This window comes from Archocentrus centrarchus, chromosome 1 (assembly GCF_007364275.1).
Source record: "Archocentrus centrarchus isolate MPI-CPG fArcCen1 chromosome 1, fArcCen1, whole genome shotgun sequence".
Classification (NCBI taxonomy): Eukaryota; Metazoa; Chordata; class Actinopteri; order Cichliformes; family Cichlidae; genus Archocentrus; species Archocentrus centrarchus.
This window is the reverse complement of record NC_044346.1, coordinates 32,073,598-32,094,631: the sequence shown is the minus strand read 5'-3', so window position 1 is coordinate 32,094,631 and position 21,034 is coordinate 32,073,598. Positions and strand designations below refer to the sequence as shown.

Here is a 21,034-nt window from a genome sequence, read left to right as displayed (position 1 = left end):
ACACACTTGCAATCTTGTGGAATATTTTTTTTTTAATATATATATATATATATATATATATTTTTATATATATATATATATTTTTTTTATATATATTTTTATATATATATATATTTTTATATATATATATATATATATATATTTTTTTTTTTATATATATTTTTATATATATATATATTTTTTTTTATATATATATATATTTTTGTTTTTTTATATATATTTTTTTTTATATATATATATATATATTTTTTTTATATATATATATATTATATATAATATTTTTTTTTTTATATATGTATATATATATATTAGTTATATATATATATTATATATATATAATATATATATATATATATATATATATATATATCTATATCTATCTCTTATCTATATTTTTTGCCCTCGATGTCTGATCTTAGAAGATCCAGAGACCACAAAACCTATTGATGCATCATGGTGAAGGCACACTGCCATGTGGTTTGTTTAGCAGCAAAGGAGGGATGTTGGGATAGTTGACTTCTGCTATAAAAATTAAGCATCACTCACTGAGTAAAACCACACTCAAGTCACAGACACAATGATCAACTACAATTAAGCATTTTTATTGAACAGCCATCCATCATAGTTGTCATAATAAATGGCTTATGATTAGAACATTCAAAGTACATGTGCAAAACCACGTACACTTACGAAGAAAGAAAAATGTCTTTGGCGAGATGCCCCTGAACTTGTTAACAAATCACCTACTGTAAGGTTAGTCAAATGTACCCTTCACACGACTTCAGTTTAAGTGTCAAAAGAAGTTAAATCTTTTCTCAACAGAAAACAGTAATACCCATAATGAGAAAAAAAAAAAGGATCTGACCATAAAAATAAATCTAATGATTTCATAAAATTTATTAAAGTAACTATTTGGTTTTCGAACATGTTACAGCATATTGAACATGATTTGCAACATGAAGTGGTTTCGAGATTTTATACAGTTCCGTTAATTTTTAAAAGAATCAGACAATATGAAAAAATAGCTCCTCTTTCGACTACATGTACCACAATTGCACAATGACATCTAGTTTGCGGAAAGCCTCAACAGATAAAGCACTTTTGAATGTATCCAGGCTGTGACGGGCAAATGTCAATCAGCTTAACTGTTTATGCAGAAAGTTACACTTTCATTTGTGCTGGAAATTCTGGGAAACAATCTTTTCCTAGAGCTGTTAAACAAATGGCTGAAACACTTGTGCTTTGTAGAGAATGCAATTTGTGCATCTTTGCAGGTGCCCCAAGCAGATATAGTTACATGACACAATGGTTTACTCTCATCAGTTGCATAACCTGTACTTTAGGAGATTTTTCCTTTTTTGGGGGTCTCACAAGGCATCTTCTATTTACTTTTTATCATCAATGGTACATTCATCACCAGTGAACATTTACAGTAGCCAGTTTCTGCAAGACTGTGATTAAAAAGCTAGATTGTCAGCATTTAAACTCTTAGAATGATTCTTCAAAAATGCATCTTTATGGAACTGACAGCTTTAATGTTTTTCCTCTTCCCCGTGGTCTTTGCTTTCTAACCGCAGTGCAGCATTATACATATTGCTTCTAAATTGTACATGTTACCACATCCTGTACCATAAACATCCCATTCACAACCATAAGTTTATTAAATCCTCATTTTTCGATTAAGTTTTATATGGGATGAATGTCTAAATGAAGAAAACATAAAAACTAAAGTAACTCTTAGAAGGAGCATTTCCTTTCTCGGATTGGACAGTACAAATGCAGGTGACTGGAAGTATAAACCCCTGGTAAAAATCACTTGCCCAGTTGACTAAAATTAGGCTTAATGGGCCCTTCAGGGAGACATTATGAATGTTTCATGTATGAATAGCAAAGCTGCAGAATGGCAAAACTGTGGTAACATGAAAATTCAATACAAAAAGTTTTAAAAGTTAGGATTTTTTTTTTTTTAAACTGTAAAGCTGGTAATCCATTAAAGTGACTGACGCCAAAATTCGAGGTCTGACGTTACCCATCTCACTTATAATCTCTATGGAGCTTAACATTCAGTTCTTGTTTTTGGTACCTGCTTTCTCCGAGTCTCAACTTTATGGAAGCTTATCATCGTTCATCAAAATTATGCATTTTTAAGGGGGTAGGCACATACTACAAAGATTCAACAAATTAATTTTGAAAATGACTGCATACAAAACAGATCTGCTGCATTCCCTACTAACAATTCAGAAGTCCATTCCTCACATGTTAAACGAAACAGTAAGAAAGTAATCAACTGCTGCAATTTAAGACTAAATTGAACAAAACTTAAACATTTGCAAGCCTTAATTGTCAAAGATAAATACCATTTGTGCAAAACGGAAACTGCTCTCATGAAGATTTGTTAATGCACTTACACTTCACTATCACTAGTGGGGCTTATAGAGCAACAAAAACAGACAAAAAGGCAGCAAGGTTTTCAACTGCTGAAAAAGCACTTTAGAAACATGAGTCTAACAGGTCATCCCACAAAGTCTTGTTCTGACATCCCTGTACAATATCAGCTTACATAAACACATACTTTGGGTAATTCCACATCATACTTGTCCAACATGTTCCTGCTGCGAGTGTTATTACACAGTTCACTACCTTTGCAGAACGGCTTTGCAGAATTGTTGCAAACACAAGGGGAGCCGCATTCATCCTGGGCAGTGAACATCCTGTCCTGTTCTGTTCTGACATCACAGCTTCAGCTTTTATGTCTTTGACTGTGTCAGCAGCTTGTGTTGTATGAGAAGGGCAACTGAAGGATTGTGTGTGTGTGTGCAGAGTGAGAAGTCCCAATTGCCACAGGATAATAAAGGGCCTTAAAGCCCAAATATAACCCAAAACACAGGTTAAGGCCACTGTTCCACACAGGAGCATGCTTTCTCAACCTTTGAATCTCAGTCTTTTTTTAGCTGAGATCCTACTTGTTACTCCCTCACTTGTTTTATCTAAGATGCACACATTCATAAAAAAGACACTTGGAAAGCAAACACTTCCTCAAATACAAAAACAGTGTAGTGCTCTCCTTCTCTTGTGACAAAGGTGTGTTAACTTTGCTTCAGCCCTGTGGCTCAGTGCTGGTGCTGTGCGCTGGTCCCTCCTGCTCACTGATGGTGTGAAGGAGGAGGCACACAGGAGGGTTTAGCGAGCCACTGCTTATCTGGTGAACTGGCTGGGGACTTCCTGTTGGCCCACGTTCAGCCCGCCTCTCAACTCCCCCAAGCGCCTGTTCCTCCTCCACACTGATGGAGGCCCGATGGCTGCAGCTGTCGCAGAAGTCGCCTAATTCCTCCTCTCCCTCTTCCTCGTCATCTTTCTCATGCCCTAGAAGACTCTCTAGCTCCCTTAACTCTTTGCTTTCCTGGCCTATACCTCCAGCTCCACTAAAACCACTGCTCCCACGTGTGCCACACACACACACCTCAATCCCAGAGTCACCTGTAATTCGCCTCCTTCTTCCACTAGGGTGCCGCTCTTTGTCCTCAGCACTAAGCTCTGACAGGCTGAGATCCTTAAGCAGGGGGTTCTTACAGGAGTCATCCCCTCTTTCGCTTCTTTTTTCCTGGCTGGTGAGTCCCTCCCTACTAAGCTCTTCTGAGAGCAGTATCACACCTGAATTTTGTGCTGTTTGAATGGACTTGTTGTCAGGCTTTGGCCTTAAGTCTAAGGTGGGAGGTTGTGGCTCTTCTATGCTGGGTCTGCAGCACAGACTATCAGAGACTGGGGGAACTGGAGAAGCCTGAATGGCTGTACAGTGTCCTTGCTGCTGCTCGGAAGCCAATGGACTAGAAGCCACTGAGGATGGGCCTGTGTGTAAGGCACTGTAGGGAGGGGGAGGAGTCGGTGGCCGGTTGACCACCTCTTCATAGTCAGGCAGGAGGTAGTTTGGCAGAAACCCTGTAGAAGAACAAAAAAAAAATCTGTTTTTAAAATTAAAAAAAAAAAAATTAAAAAAAAATCACAGTGCACAGAAATAAATACAATCCACACAATTATATATGTTAGTTTTACTTTACAAAAACAAGTGTCTGACTCCTGAAAAATGTTACACTGACCTCACTGAACTCCTCAGACCAGAATTCAAACCGTTACTAAGCAATATAGTTAAAACATAACTAAACAATCTTATTTGTGGATCAAGTCTGTACTGAGGGGCAATGCAATTCTGTGCTGCAACAATGGCATGGTATCAAGAGAGCAATGCTGGCCGTTTCCCGTAAACAGGGGCATGCAAACAAGAAAGACTGACACCATGTGAAACCATGGACAGATTTCAGTGCAAACGCTGCATCTGAGCCAGGAGCCACTGCTCTGCTTGTCACTAGCGTGTGAGTCATATATACTGCAGCTGGTAAGGCTTATAATGGGTTCAAGCTGCAAAGCCATTTTTTTAAAACTAGTTTAAGAATAGTGGGTGCAGTATTTTCAGTAAAGCCATCAAATGTATTTCTTTCTGTAATTTTAAAAGTGATAGCAGTTAGCATTTGAAATCAGTTCACTGATTTCAAACAATGTTACATTGCTGAACAATGTTATAGACTTCATATCGTTCTCCACAGCTTCTCCAGACCCTTTCACATCTGTCATATCTTTCACATGTGATCAGGTTGAACCTACTCTTCTGTGAAAAGCACAGGGTGCCAGCAGTGGACCTGTCAATTCTAGTATTCTATGGCAAATGGCAATTGGGTTCCACATTGCTGGGCAGTGAGCACAGGGCCAACTAGAGGACGTCGGGCCCTTAGGCCACCCTCATGAAGTCTGTTTCTGATTTTTTTGGTTAGAGACATTCATACCAGTGGCCTGCTGGAGGTCATTTTGTAGGGCTCTGACAGTGCTCATCCTGTTCCTCCTTGTGCACAGGAGCAGATACTGGTCCTGCTGATGGGTTAAGGACCTTCTGTCCAGCTCTCCTAGAACAACTGTCTGTCTCCTGGAATCTCCTCCATGCTCTTGAGACCGTGCTGGGAGACACAGCAAACCTTCAAGCAATGACACATATTGATGTGCCATCCTGAAGGAGCTGCACTGCCCGTGCAACCTCTGTAGGGTCTAGGTATCACCTCATGCTGCCAGAAGTGACACTGACCCTAACCAAATGTAAAACTAGTGAAAAAAGTCAGAAAAGATGGAGGAGGGAAAAATGTCACTGGTCTCCACCTCTAAACTGTTTTACAGGTTTTTTTTCCCCCAACTCTGATCCAAGATGGCGCCGCGAATGGATGCCCTGGTACTTCGGTGCGCTCTGTTTTGTTTGTTTTTGTGCGTTATTTCTGTGTCTGGACACTCTTCTGGGTATTCTTACACCAGAGAAGAGCTTTCCAACATTAGGTCCACAACACCTTCGGATTTATTTCCTGTTTTTGTCGCATCTGCGGCGGATTTATTACACACTCTGGCCCAGAAAGTGAGACGCCGAAAGAGAGGGAAGCGCGCTGGCGTGCTTGTGAGGCTAAGGAGACGTGGATTACGCACAGCCTTACCTGGGATTTTCCTCTCCAACGTGCGTTCACTTAGGAACAAAATGGACGAACTGACACTGATGAGGAGCATGAATAGAGACTTTTCCATATCCTGTGTGTTATGCTTCACGGAGTCATGGCTGTGTGAGGAGATACCGGACTGCGCGCTCCAGTTGGAGGGATTTCATCTCCTCCGCGCAGACCGGCAAGCTGCGCTTTCCGGCAAGGCTACAGGTGGAGGAGTCTGCTTCTACATAAACAGTGGCTGGTGTACGGATGTGACAGTGATTGCTAAGCACTGCTCTCCCTCACTGGAATATCTTTTCATTCACTGTAAACCATTCTACTCTCCGCGGGAGTTCGCTTCATTCATACTGGCTGCTGTTTACATCCCGCCGGACGTGCACGAGGCCCAGTGCGCGCTCACAGAGCAGATTCTGTGCATGGAGCGGACATACCCGGACTCTCTTATCATCGTACTTGGGGACTTTAATAAAGCCAGCCTGAGACAGGAACTTCCCAAATATAAACAATATATCACATGTCCGACCAGAGAGGAGAAGACACTAGACCACTGCTACAGCACGATAAGCGGGGCTTATCACGCAGTGCCCCGCGCTGCACTCGGCCTCTCTGACCACGACATGATCCACCTGATCCCCGCGTACAGACAGAGGCTGAAGCTCTCAAAACCTGTGGTGAGGACAACAAAGCAGTGGACCCGTGAGGCTGTGGAGGAGCTCCGCACATGCTTCGAAACTACAGACTGGGACTCAATGAGGGCTGCCTGTGACAGTCTGGATGACTACACGGACACTGTAACCTCGTATATCCACTTCTGCGAGGACAGCATTGTGCCATCACGCACCAGGGTGTGTTATAACAGTGACAAACCCTGGTTTACTCCCAAACTGAAGCAGCTGTGGATAGAGAAGAGGGAGGCTTTTAAAAGTGGGGACAAAGACTGCTACAAAGAGGCCAAGTACAGGTTTAGCAAGGAAGTGACCACTGCTAGATCACATCACTCTGAGAATATACAGCAGCAGATCTCAGAGAACGACGCGGCCTCTGTATGGAAAGGTTTTAGGCAGATTACCAACTACAAGCCTAAAACCCCCCACTCCAAAGACGACCTACAAACTGCAAATAGACTGAATGAGTTCTATTGTCGTTTTGATGGTCAGTTCAGCAGCCTTCACACCTCCACCAGTCCCAACTACAATACAGCCAACACAAATATTCACCCCCCAACCTCCCCCACTCCCCACACCTCAGAGAAGCCCACATCATCAAGGACTCCCACCCCAGAGTCCCCCTCCTCCCCCACCCCCACAGTCTTTTGTATTCAGGAGGACCAGGTGCTAAAGCAGTTCAGGAGTGTCAAAGCTCGCAAAGCTCCAGGTCCAGATGGTGTCTCACCTGCCACACTGAGACACTGTGCTAACGAGCTTGCCCCATTGTTCACGAACATCTTCAACTCCTCACTGGAGGCTTGCCACGTGCCTGTCTGCTTTAAAACCGCTACCATTGTTCCTGTCCCCAAGAAGCCAAGGATCACTGGACTAAATGACTACAGACCTGTGGCACTGACTTCTGTGGTCATGAAGTCATTTGAGCGTCTGGTGCTGTCCCACCTCAAGTCCCTCACAGCCCCCCTTCTGGACCCCCTGCAGTTTGCCTACAGAGCCAACAGGTCTGTGGACGACGCCATCAACCTGACTCTGCACTTCATCCTACAGCATCTGGACTCCCAGGGAACCTACGCCAGGATCCTGTTTGTGGACTTCAGCTCTGCCTTCAACACCATCATCCCTGATCTCCTCCAAGACAAGCTGTCCCAGATGAACGTGCCAGATCCCATCTGCAGGTGGATCATTGACTTCCTGATGAACAGGAAGCAGCACGTGAGGCTGGGGAAGAATGTCTCGGACTCCCGGACCATCAGCACCGGCACTCCTCAGGGCTGTGTCCTCTCTCCTCTGCTCTTCTCCCTGTATACCAACTGCTGCACCTCTGACCACCAGTCTGTCAAGCTTATTAAGTTTGCAGACGACATGACTCTCATCGGACTCATCTCAGACGGGGACGAGTCGGCCTACAGGATGGAGGTCAAACGTCTGGCGTCCTGGTGCAGCCACAATAACCTGGTACTGAACGCCCAGAAGACAGTGGAGATTATAGTGGACTTTAGGAAGCACACAGCCCCTCTACTCTCCATCATCCTGACTGACACCCCCATCACCACAGTGGACTCTTTTCGCTTCCTGGGAACTACCATCACCCAGGACCTCAAGTGGGAGCCCACCATCACCTCTGTCATCAAAAAGGCCCAGCAGAGGATGTACTTCCTGCGGCAGTTGAAGAAATTCAACTTGCCAGCAAGGACCATGGTGCAGTTCTATACTGCCATCATTGAGTCCATCCTCACCTCCTCCATCACTGTGTGGTACGCTGGAGCCACCACTAGGGACAAACAGAGACTACAGCGCGTTGTGCACTCTGCTGAGAAGGTGATTGGCTGTAACCTCCCATCTCTCCAGGACCTGTACACCTCCAGGACACTGGGGCGTGCAGGTCGGATCACAGCCGACCACTCTCACCCTGGGCACAGACTTTTTGACCCTCTCCCCTCAGGCAGGAGGCTACGGTCCATACGGACCAGAACCTCCCGCCATAAGAACAGTTTCTTCCCCTCTGCTGTTGGACTCATGAACAATTACCCTAAGACTGTTACCACCACCCTCCACAAACGCTGATGACCCTATGTCTATGCACCTGTCTGACTGCACTGATGTACATATTAGTGGAATATAGTCTACATTCTTTTATCTTTTAATTAGTCTCTGCACTGTATATTTTGTAATTTTGTAATATTGTGCTATAGTTATAGCTCTAATATCTCTGTATATTTGCAATTTGTATACTTGTATATTGTCTTATAGTTTTTATACTTATTTGTTTTTTTCTGAAGAAGAAGAAGAAGAAGAAACAGCCTTTATTGTCCCACAGAGGGGAAATTTGGGTGTAACAGCAGCCGCAGTTATTATAAATATAAATAAAGATATAATAATTCACACTATTAAGAAAAGAATATATATAAAATCAACAAACAATATTAACCTTAATACTACTAATAATAATAACACTATATACAATGTGCATGATGTGCCGGACTATTTACAGTATATTATATATTATCCTACATTGTGTAGGTTATTGTGGTTTTTGTTGGGAGCAGTGATGGTTATAAAGTCTTACCGCTGCTGGGAGGAAGGATCTGCGGTAACGCTCCTTTGTGCATTTAGGATGCAGCAGTCTGTCACTGAAGGAGCTCTCCAGCTCAGCAACAGTTTCATGCATGGGATGGGAGACCTTGTCCATCAGTGATGTTATTTTGGTCAGAGTCCTGTAAGCACGATTACAGGACTCTGACCTGTAATCGTAATTATTTTGGTCAGAGTTCTGTAAGCACGAAGTACCGCAGCAATTTCCTAATGCTGTGAACCTGTTCACCCATATGGCAATAAAAACCTTCTGATTCTGATTCTGATTCTAAACCATTCCTGTGTTGGGGGTTGTCTCATTGTTGCACCTCTAGTGCACCTGCTGTAAATTTCATTAACACCAAAGCAGCTAAACCTGATCAACAACCCGCTCTGCTACTTAACTGATCTGACCAATATCCCAGAATACGCTGATTAAAATGTGTTCCTCTAATTTTTTGTGCAGTATATCAATATCAAGTTTTAGACAATTACGTAATGTGAGTGGATGCTAGAGTGGCAGATCTTACTGAAGTAAAAGGGCACAGAGGGGTAGTTGTGTGCTTCACGGTAAGCAATGAGGTTGATCTCGTGCTGCCGTTGTTGCTGCTGTAGTCGGTGTTTGGTGCGGCGATGATGACACACACAGCAGCAGCTTAAAATGAAGATGATTGCCCACACCAACCAAAACCCTAAAATTAAAGGAGATCGACAAAGTTTTGTTAATAAAATTGAGAAACAATGTGACTGTTCTGCTTAATATATATATAAAAAAAAAAAAAATAAAAAAAAATAAAAATAAAAATTCCAATAGTGCCAAGTAGTTCAAACTGGTCAAAAATATACTCTTCATTATCCATGTGATGATGTAACAAGTGCCTGCTGCTAACACGAGCATAACACTGCAGATCAAACACTTGAAAATTCAGCATAGTCAAAAGCCCACATGCATGGAATGGACTGCATTATACATTTTACACCACATATTTCTATTTAAACAGGGGCATGCAAACAGAGTTTCAAGTTCCTTCTTATTTCTACAACGGAGCACTGACAGAGTTTCAATCTTTCCCAATTTGACACCAGAGCTATATTACAACAGTACTCAGATTTCTAACTTTGGAAGACATACTATATAAATGACCTTATAGCAGAATGAGTGCTTATAACTGGATCAGTTTGAAAATGTTGAACTCTGCAGGATATCAGCATTACAAAAAAAAAGGAAAATCTGCTATTGATGGAGTTCTTTGGAATAAACACTATGACTTCCCAGAAAACTGTGATTAATGAGCTGTGTTTTTCTGTGTAACATGAAGTTCTAATTTTCTACAGAGGACTTGTGAATCTGAACTGTTTAGAGCTCAGTCTAAAACAGCAAATGGGGGGAAAAAAACCTGTAAAACAGTTGTTTACTGTGCGTTTGAAATAAGTGGACTGCCACTATGTCATCACAGAAAAATGTAGGGAACTTCGCTTCAAGAACAACAAAGCAAGGCCTTCTGCATCTGTGGAAAATAAGAATGTAAACTATACAGTATGCCATTCAATCACTGCTGGTGCTGTGGAGTCAGCAAGATATACAATACTGAAAGCAGGAACTTCAGCAGTTTGTCTTGGATGCAACATGAGACACATTTTCTTATATTCAAGCCACATAAGAATTTTAGTTAATTACGTCAATATTTTTGGCAAGTTGCATTTTTTTCTCCAATCAGGTCCTCAGTGAATAATTAATGTTTTAATATGAATCTGTCTGTTTTTACTAGGAACCCACACCAACTGCTATGCCCTCCTTTTGCCCTTGAACCGACCTTTTTTGCAACAATGGCTGGACAAGCCTTGAATTGCCAACCAAAATTTACCAAACAATGCACATATTACAACTCTGGCATTCAGCATTTGCAGTAGTGCATATACAGACATGTAACAATTTAAAGGAAAAATTAAATTACTGCATGCATTGGCTCTGTTATATGCTGTAGGGGGGGGTCATTTTGCTCATAGGCTTGGAACCAAAATGGAACACCTATGGAGAAATTTTGGTCCAATGTGTTAATTTGAGCTATCCCCAATCATCTTAAAAACACCCAATACTTTCCACAGACTTGCAGAATCAATAACAAAGTACCTGACTAAAACAGTATTAGATAGTATTAGGTTATTCCAACAGCACCAAGCTGATAAGCAACAAGAACAGTTTCAGCATTACATAGTTTGTAGATCAGTGAATGCTGATAAGTAATTTTTATTATCCAACTGAGTACATATTATAGTTTAAAATGTTTTGAGGAATACTAATCAAGAATATTTATGTAAATAAAACATATCATTGCAGTTTATTAAATTTTACTTAATAAATAGTATTTCCCAGTATGACACTGTCTAGGAAATTTTCATTACAGCATGAATAATACTGTTTTTATGCAGATATCAGTGTATCTGCTACTTATCTTAACAGCAATAACTCTCATTGTATCACAGTGTTGGTTGCATTGCACAGAGTTCCAGCAAATCTGTGACCTCTGACTTCACAGAGGTAAGGACTTAGGACTAAAACTACATTGGTAGGCCTAAAATATAGGAGAACTGAGGTGATGAATTTAGAATATGCATGTCGGTATCTTAATAATAAACAAGAGAAATTGTTTATATGAAACTGCACAAGTAATAACATGAAAAAGTCATGTAGATTTTCCAGATTTTACCAGTGTTTTAACTTTTTATCTATGCCTGCCCACTTACAGTTTATCTCTATCAAGTGCCTTTTACAACATCCCAAATTTTCCCCTTTAAATATTTTGGATAGATGATGTTGATCATCATCTATTCAAACTGCTCTATCTGGCCATGAGAGGTTGCTCATAGTTGCTGGTAGTTCAGGCTCAGTTAAAGAACAAAATGTAAATTTAAATCTGAGGCTGATGCTCCATTTCAAGACATGCAACCTTCTTCTTTTGTTCCATGACAATGAATTAAATCTACAATTTTTTGCATGTGACCTAGTCTTGTTTCTGTACTTCACCATTATGATCTACCCCTTTACTCTTTCAGTTCTTCTTACAGTGCACCATAGATGGATTACGAAGCAGATAATCACAGGAGCTTAATGTCATAATGACTATTTATGTCATATCTTTTCTATTAGTGCCTACACAGAAAGACGAGTTAAAAAAAATTAAGATTACAAGCAAAAAAGAAAAATAGACTTACACCAAAGCTCATAGTAGTAACTGCAGCACTGAGACTCCCCGCAGCAGTGTCCGGACTCACAGATGTAGCTCTGGTTGTTAACACCTTCACAGTGCAGCAGGCTCTACAAGACCAGCAAAAGAAATGCTGTCATTTTAAAAGGAATCAACATCTCAACTTAAAAAAAAAAAAAAAAAAAAAAAAGTCGAGGCATCTGGTTACTTCACTCAGTAGATATAAAAGGGCAAAAATAGTTGATCTGAAAAATCTTCACATCCATTACACAATCAGTGGCAGAGCTGATATTTTTAGAAGCTACAATGTGAAACAGAGGTCAGCAGCCTAAAACAATAAGTGTAAGTTTGCATGCTTGTAACTTCCTGTTAGCATTTACTCACCTTAAACCCCTTTCTTTTTTTAATCTAAATGCTTAATTCTCACGTTAGTCAGGTTCACTTTAATGTCACGATCCAATGACAAAGACAAAATTAAAATTATCGAAGACTGCGATAACGCACAAACAATTTGGTCAACTGACTCTCACAGATAAGAGCATTATGTTCTCCATACATTTTATGACTCTTTTTTGCTCGCAACTTCTGAACTCAGATTTAAATTACTCTTTAAAAAATTAATATAATTATGCAGCTGTAGTCAGCTTTAGTTAGCTTACTAAAACAAAGTAAAAGATACACCATATCTAGGGTTTTGTTAATATTTATGGACTGGTTAATTATCCCCACCTTTGGGACAAGGAAATGAAGAAATATTCACTTTGAATCGGTAACTTAATATTTTTAAACTCTTGTAGCTATATCTTTGAACATTCATCCAGCACAAATTGAATGCGATACAACAGATAAGCATCAGCTGTTGACATTGGTAGATGTTTTATTTGCCAACAGACAAATCCTACTTCACCAAATCTGATATCAGGTGTATCACTAATACTTTTCTCAGTGCAAAACAACTACAAAATACTGATACTTTAATATAAGATAAAGAATTGAGAAACAAAGATTTTTTTTTTTTTAACACAGCTAACTCTGATCTTTCATTTTGATAAAAACAACACTGCAGATAATGTAGAAGCCAACATTTATACTTTGCTATTTTCTGAAGTAAACAAGTCCTAACCTCTTGTGCTTGTAAGCTGCTAGAATTTCATTAGACACATATCAAGTGTAAATTTTTGAGTCACAGCCAGCACAAAACCACTGTGCAGAATAGTGAAAAATAATCTTAACTTGAAACCTCAGCTGAGGTCAAATCAGAATGAAGAAAATGTCAAAAATAGATATCACTTGTCTCCACTCCAAACATATGGTTGCATGTTTTAACTGCCAATATGGTAAACTAGCAGCCTGGTCAAAAGTTAACCTTACAAAACATGGTAATGTGCTGACAGCCACCAAACCTGTGAAAAGTTCCAGTGTGAAATAAACAGAGAAGACAGATCAGTATGGTCCTAAAAAAAAAAAAAAAAAAAAAAAAAAAAAAAAGAGAGAGCACATTGTAATCAAAAACCTTGAGACAGGTTTATAGACTTTTCCAGGAAGATCCCTGACAAGCTTTCTTCTAGATTAGCTTAATGATTAGCTAGCCAAATTTCTATATGTGGATTTTGTTTTGCTCTATAGATTACCAGTCCAGGTCCCCGGCTGAGAGGCATGATGATCATGGGTCCACAAATCCGACACAAGTTCCCTCTACCACATGGGTCATTAAAGTCAAACAGCTCTCAAGCATACTCTCACCCTCTCTCACAGCCTCCCTCTCTGTCTTTGTAGACCACACACACACACACACACACACACACACACACACACACTCCCTCACCCCACTCCAATCCAGGCCCAAACAGTGGACAAGGATTGCTTTACGGAAATTTCCAAGCAGCAACAGAGAGCGAGCTCCTAGCTGAGGCACTGCATGAAAATAAGTTGTGCAGAGTGGTGAGAGGTGTGTTCAGCGTGAGGCAGGGAGAGAACGGCGAGGGGGAGAAAAAAAAGCAAAGAAAGTCAGACACACAGGAATGATTTGTCACACAAGAAACACCAAATCAGCACAAAACAAACTGCTGACATAAAATTATAGCCACAACTTCAAATCCAGTTCATCGTCAGCTGTTTCAGCTTTATCAACATAGCATTTTTTTTAAATTCTGTTCCACAGCTTTTATTCTGTGTAATAACTACTGGATGTTCTGTTTCTTAACTTTGTTTCTGATAGCATCAGCTGTTTTCAGTTACTCACAAGCCATTTTCAACCATATGCTATCTTCCATTGGGGCTGGGCTCCAGTTCAGTAGAGATAACTATCTAGTTTGTTTTGGTGAAAAGATAAGGGTATTAAGGGGGGGGGGGGGGGGGGGGGGGGTGTCAAGATTTTCCAAACTGGCTCATAAGAAAAATGTTTTATAGTTAAGACTTTAACATGAATGTGCACTTAACTGTGTTGCTGAAAAGTCAGGTGATATACACAAGCTACCCCTAAAAAACACCTGAGACCACTCCCAGTTTTTACTTTTGTCATCCCCACAGACAGTGGTTGAGCAAAGAATCTGGACAAGTGAAATTCCCCGTCTCCCATCCAAGCAGTCAACAATGAGACAATCCACCTCTCTTATGCTACACTACTAGATTAAAGACAGATTTGGTTACTGTCTCTGAGATTACTGGTGCATCAGAAAATAATCAAGCTTATTAATGAGAAGCTGCTGAAATGGCCAGTTCAAACATCTGCTGGTGACAAGCAGATACTGTTACTGGACATACAAGGCATCAGTTCTTTCTTAAGTCTTGACTGCACCATCAGAGTTGATCCACTTAGCTCAGGCCTGTAGGACTTGGCAAGTCAGCCAATGCATGCAGGGACCTCGTTGCCCTTTTATTACACTTTCCTGCAACAAAGAAAGGTGCCCTTTCATAGTCATGAAGGTTATGCAGAACAAAACACTCCTAATGCAACTCCTCAGCAACCCTGAATGCTACAAATGCCCTCAAGAAAGTTGTGACAGCTGAAGAGGACAGTTTAGCAAACCCGAGTTGCTGAATTTTATCTCCAAGTTATAACAGAGAGTATGTTCATTGCATCTAAAGCTTTGCCTAGATACAAGATTTATACAAACTCTAGCTAATCTAAACAAATGATTACAACCAATATAGCAATAAACAGTTTTGGCTATTGAAGAGGTTGTTAACTCTAAAATTACAAACAGGATCAAACAGAATATCTATGACTGGTTTCACATCTAAAAGTCTTCCAAGATAGAATAAGCTACACCTTGCAACATTACCATGTCATAAACTTCTCATTTTAAACAATGCGGTGCAGAGGCATTAATGATGCTAATCTTTTGTAAAGATTCCCATGGCTAGGGAAGACCTTTTAACCTTTTTAAGACTGGTGGGGGTTTTTTAGTTTTGTTTTTCTTAACTGATGACCACGTAATAACAGCTGCAATGACGGCTAAATCCTTTCCACTGATAGGAAATGTTTTGACTGAAAAGGGGAAGTAAAGAAAATTGCTTTTTCTATGTGTCAATGAGACAGAGAGAGAGAGAGATAGAGAGAGAGAGAGACAGAGACAGAGAGAGACAGAGAGAGAGAGACAGAGAGACAGAGACAGAGAGAGACAGAGAGAGAGAGAGAGACAGAGAGACAGAGACAGAGAGACAGAGACAGAGAGAGAGAGAGAGAAAGAGAGAGAGAGAGAAAGAGAGAGAGAGAGAGATGGAAGGTGACAAGGATCCTTGTCTCAAAGACTGACCTTACTTTACCCTATAAATGAGAGAGACTGTAGGATTTAGGGGCAGCTTGAAAAGGTTTTAAGTCAAAATAGCAGTGAAAAGCCAAACCACGTGCCCTTTCAGTCTTTTGTTTTCCCCTAGCTCCTATAAACAGCTAAGTAAAGAAATGAAGAAAAGCACATGCAAACTTTTAGCAGTGATGAATACCACCCTTTATAACATCAGAGTAACAGCTCACTCAGCTGGAAAGTAAAAAAAAAATATATATCACAGGCCAAGATTTTATAAAGACTTTTTTAAAATTCTCATTGATATAGCAACGCAGTGCCACAGCTTCCTCTGTCACTACACTGGATAGTCTTTTATTTTCATGTGTGAACAGGCCTTTTTTCAAAATTACAGTGTGATGAAGAGAATAACTTATTATGAACTGCTGCTACATGGTAATCACCATAATCACTTATTATAATAATATGAAACAAATACAGAATATTTGACTTCACTATATTAAGTCCTGGAGGTACATGGAAGATATAGCTTTGGGACTTGTGCTGCACCTATTGGTTCTAATTAGTGTATGCTTCTGTTGTCAGCAAAGCATGTGACACTACATGTGTCTACTTTACTCCCAAAAATGCTGAACTTAGTTCAACTTAGTCTATTACACCACTACAAGCCTCTTTAAGGATTTTAACCTAACTTAAGTATTAAAGTCAGCTAGGTAATTTCCCCCCTTTCTTCTCTTTTCTTGCCAGCACTGAGTACAAAGCCATCTTGTTTGAGAAACAAAAGAAAAAAAAAAAAACCTTTGCTTAAAGTGTCACTGCACAAAAGCAACGACTTAAAGATTCTGGTCACACAGGAATGGCTATTAAAACATCACATTTAGTGAGGGTTATCGTATTGTACATGCTTAACAAAACTTGCACAGTCCGCCCAACCTTGCTCTGATTGATTGTTGTTAATTAGGTGAAGACGCTTGAAATTACTGTTAATTTTCAAAACGTCTTAATGAAAAAAAAGACTTTGTGAGCTTTTCTTACAAATGCACCAGCAAAATGTTGCTTTTCCTTGGTGTCACTCATTGTGTGAAGACTTGAGGTTTCTGAATAAATTTCCTCAATGTGCAGAGCGCCAAAAATTCAGTTGACTCGTACCTCAGCAGTTCACAACCACGTAATGAAACAAATTAGTTTCATATCAAGTTGAATTGGAATGAATTGTGACAAAAACATTAACTTATACTCTCTGAAAGAACTGATTAATTGCTGATATGGGTATGATAACGAGTATGTTTTCTCATGATAATCAGCTAATATTTACAGTGGCACTGACAGTACCTTCCTCTGGTGAAAAGGGTAACAGCAGTGCAGGAGATGCCAATGATGGGATGGCTTAAACCTAGATTACAGATAGGTCCATAAGTTTTAAAAAACAAGACAAATCTTAAACTTTGATGCTGTACACCACCACAGTGGATTTTAAATAAAACAATTAAGATGTGATTGAAGTGCAGACTTTAGGCTTTAAATCAAGGGGTGTTTAAATTATTTGCATTAACTTTTTATAAATTAAACTTTTATACATAGTCCCCCATTTTTTAAAGGCTGAAACATAATTGATCAAACTAACATAATTTTGAATCTAAGGTCTGTTTTCAAGACTTGAATGAAAATCCTTTGTAGTCAATAACTGCCTGAAGGCTAGAACCCATGGATATCACCAAATGCTGTTTCCTTCCTTGAGATGTTCTCTTAGGCCTTTACTTGCTGCTTGTTTGAGCGTCTCTCTCCCTTCAGTTTTGTGTTCTGTAACTGAAAAGTATGACTGACTGGGTCACTGAAGAATATCCCATTTCTCTGCCTTGAGAAACTCTTGGGTTGCTTTTGCGTTTCATTTCAGATGCATTTTGCAACATTTAGCTAAAGAGTATAGCCCTGTACATGTCACAATTCATCCTGCTACTTCTGTCAGCAGTCACATCATCAATAAACACGAGTGACCCAGTTCCACTGGCAGCTAATGCTGCCAGTGCTAATACTGCTAATACTGGCCTCCACGATGTTTGGCAGATACGGTATGCTTCAGATCATGAACTGTTCATCGCTTTCTCCACACTTCTGTCTTCCCAATATTCTGGTACAAGTTCATCTTCGTTTCATCTGTCCAATGTTTTTTTTTTTTCCTCAATTCCTAGACAGGCTCTTTAGGAGGTTTTGTGGCAAAATCTGATTAGGCCACTGTGCTCTTAATAGTAACCAGTGGTTTGCACCATGCTGTAAACCCTCTGTATTTACATTCTTGAAGGAGTCACTTAATTGTAGAGTTTGACAATAATACACCTGCCTCCCCGAGAGTTTTGATGACTTGGCTAGATGTTGTGAAAGGCTTTTCTTAAGCAACAAAAAGAGTAATGCGATCATGCACTTTAGTTGTCTTCAGTTGGTGTTGCTGAGCTGGCCAGCGCATTCCTTCTTTTAAAAAATGTACCAAGTTGTTGATTTGGCCACTCCAATTTTTTTTTTTTTTTTGGTTGAATAGGTTTATTTTGGTTTTCCAGCCTAATGATGGCCACCCACACTTGCATCAACATGTTTCTGGACCTTATATTGAAAATTTCAGTGAACCGCTACTAAATGGAAGTTCAACACTTCAATCAACTTGAGATCTTTTATCTGCTTCATTTTTTCCAAGACATTAATGAAGGACCCAGTCTCAACTGACCATGAAACTTCTTGTCAGTCAACTGTCAAATTATTTCTGAGCCTCTGAAAATGGGGGACTTATAACTTATAAACACTTTATAACTTAAAACAAGAGCACTGCTAAACATGTGCCAACGCTCGGCTGTTTTGGATTTGTTAGGGGGGGTCAAGGAGCTGTTCTAGTACAGTCAGTGAAGAAGTGTGTGAAATCTGATGGGTCTAACTTGAACAGTGTGCATCTATGGTTTGAATGTTAACATCCTGGGTGAGATTGTTCTCAAGTTATTGTGTTCACAAGACTTTCAGAAAACTTGATCTCTGACCTTTACCCTTAGATAAAGGTTGCAGAGATTTGAACTTGTCCAAGATTTTTAGTAGATGCATCTATGGTGTGAATGTGAACATTCTCGGTCACATGGTTCTCAAGTTATGGCCAATGTTATACAGCTGCCCCCACTGACGCCAAGGCTATGACAATATCTAGAGTTTTACTTTAAAACAGCTGAGCTAAAAATGGCTGTAAACTTTTGTTAAACCCCTTGATTTAAAAATTTTAAGTCCAACCTTCAGTCACATGTTGATCATTTCATTTAAAATCTACTGTGGTGGTGTACTCAGCAGCTACTTTAGCTGGGTTGCCACAGTGGGTAGCTCCACATGTTTGATTTGGCAGTTTTACTGACACAACACCAAACGGGATTTGTGTCTACATTTTCATGACTACACTATGTAGCCATGTTGATGCTGTACAGAAGCAAAATTGCAAACATTTTGTTGTCTTCGAAATACTTATAAATCACGAAGATATTTAGTCAGGTTAAAGGAAATGCATTTCTGATGCATCCATGAGACTATTCAGCAAGAGGGGACCATGTTGTTCTTTTAATTTTTCCCAGTATAAAACAAAAATGTACTAAATACTTGGCAAATATGTAGTTTCACAACCATTCCTCTTATATTAGCTCTATGTGTGTTTTTTCTTTTTTTAGACAGGTTACACATCAATGAAACCACCATGCATCATATACCTCAGTTCTGGTACAGTTGAACACTGCATGCGTCCAAAAAAGTGTGTGTGTGTGTGTGTGTGTGTGTGTGTGTGTGGTGGTGGGTTACAAGAAATGTCATTTAGAACCAGGGCTAATACATTAAAAATATCACCCTTGGCCCCTTTTTTAATATCTGTAAGTCCTTTTATCGAGAACATACAGGTCATGTAATGCAAAATAACAATGATTAAAAAAAAATTCCCCATTATAAATCATCATCAGTGCTAAAACTGTACACCACTATTCACGTACAGTGAGGAAGAAACCTCAAGAATCGAGTTTCATATTAACTTTTATGAAGGGAAAAACATTATGGCCCAAAGACTGAACCAAAGAGAGAAGATTACAACGGCGACACGATAATGACAATAATATATTACTTCCACACAGATTAATTACTGAGTGAAGTTAAAACGAGCTATGTTTACCTTGCTGATAATTACACCGCTTTTGTTCCAACTAGGACTATTTGTTCTGTTTACTTGCATGGCAGCACTCAAACATGGAGAACTGTATTTGCTAACCATGTTAGAGCTTTCTAGCAAAAATGTCTATCATAAAGAAAACAGAGCGAGGCCCTGGCCCACCGAGCTTTTTTTAAAATTTTTTTTAACTTCAATAATGCGTTAGCTGCCGCAGCGAGCAGGCGAAGTTAGCATGCCTGCTAACATATTTCCTGACAATACAGTAAGAGTCGCAGCTGGCAAATATCTAACGACAACAGATAAAACAATGTTGCAAAGAGTAGCCGAGCTTGTTTTAAAACAGCCAAATAATTCTCTAGTTGGACAGTCTGCTACCTTAGCCGGGTACCTATCCAGCTAGCTCTTGAGCGAGAGCCTTGTTTTTGAGTAAGAAACCTTACCGTGTCTGCTGCGGACTCGGTGGGGGTGGCAGAGCCGACAGCGTGTAAAAACAATCCCATTTTAAGACCCGAACATTCGCCTCTCATACCTCCAAAAGGGGATATGGCTACGGCAGAAACACGGGCATGCAAAACCCTTGTTTTCACAAACTGTGTTCGACTATCTTCAACTATTTCTCGGCCAGTGTCGCGTTACGAGGCCGCTGTATGCGCCGCCTCCTCTGCGTACTGGTCATTACAAGGAACGATACTAGCGCAACTGGTTGCTGTCGGTGCCAGTGACTGATACAGCTGTTATACAAGCCGTTCTCCCAGCTCAGGCACTCAGCGTCGGTCAGCTGGGTGTGGCGTGGTCACCTCGACCCGTTCCATGTGCAAAACGTGATGGGCGTTCAGTGCAGTGGATCATAACTGGTTTTGCGGATTGACCAGCGATTGGACAGCCTCGGCCAGCTGGGAAGAGGCTGACCAATCGCTAATTGGTGCGTCTCCCCTGCATGGCGTTGTTATGATCCTGGGTTCGCTTCCCAGTTTCGAAGGAACATATTTTCAAAACAGTCAAGTTCTTCCCAACAGTAAAATAAAAACATCAGTGTTTTGAGAAGTTATTTCTTGTATTAGGCCTTATTCTATGTGAGGAAAAAGTAATAAAAGTGGCTGAAGAGAGATTCTGTATTGTCCCAAGGGCCACAAACTTTACCACTACT

General features: G+C 40.2%; 1 protein-coding gene across 1 annotated transcript; it reads right to left on the bottom strand.

Moving 5' to 3' along the window:
* Positions 1-586: 586 nt before the first annotated feature.
* On the bottom strand, positions 587-20,711 carry wbp1lb (WW domain binding protein 1-like b). The gene is made up of 4 exons (XM_030742208.1): positions 20,328-20,711; positions 11,978-12,080; positions 9,295-9,456; positions 587-3,936 (listed from the first exon to the last, which is right to left on the bottom strand). Exons 1-4 carry the CDS (start codon positions 20,412-20,414, stop codon positions 3,098-3,100), a joined length of 1,191 nt encoding a protein of 396 aa, XP_030598068.1. The 5' UTR covers positions 20,415-20,711; the 3' UTR covers positions 587-3,097.
* Between the last annotated feature and the right edge of the window lie 323 nt (positions 20,712-21,034).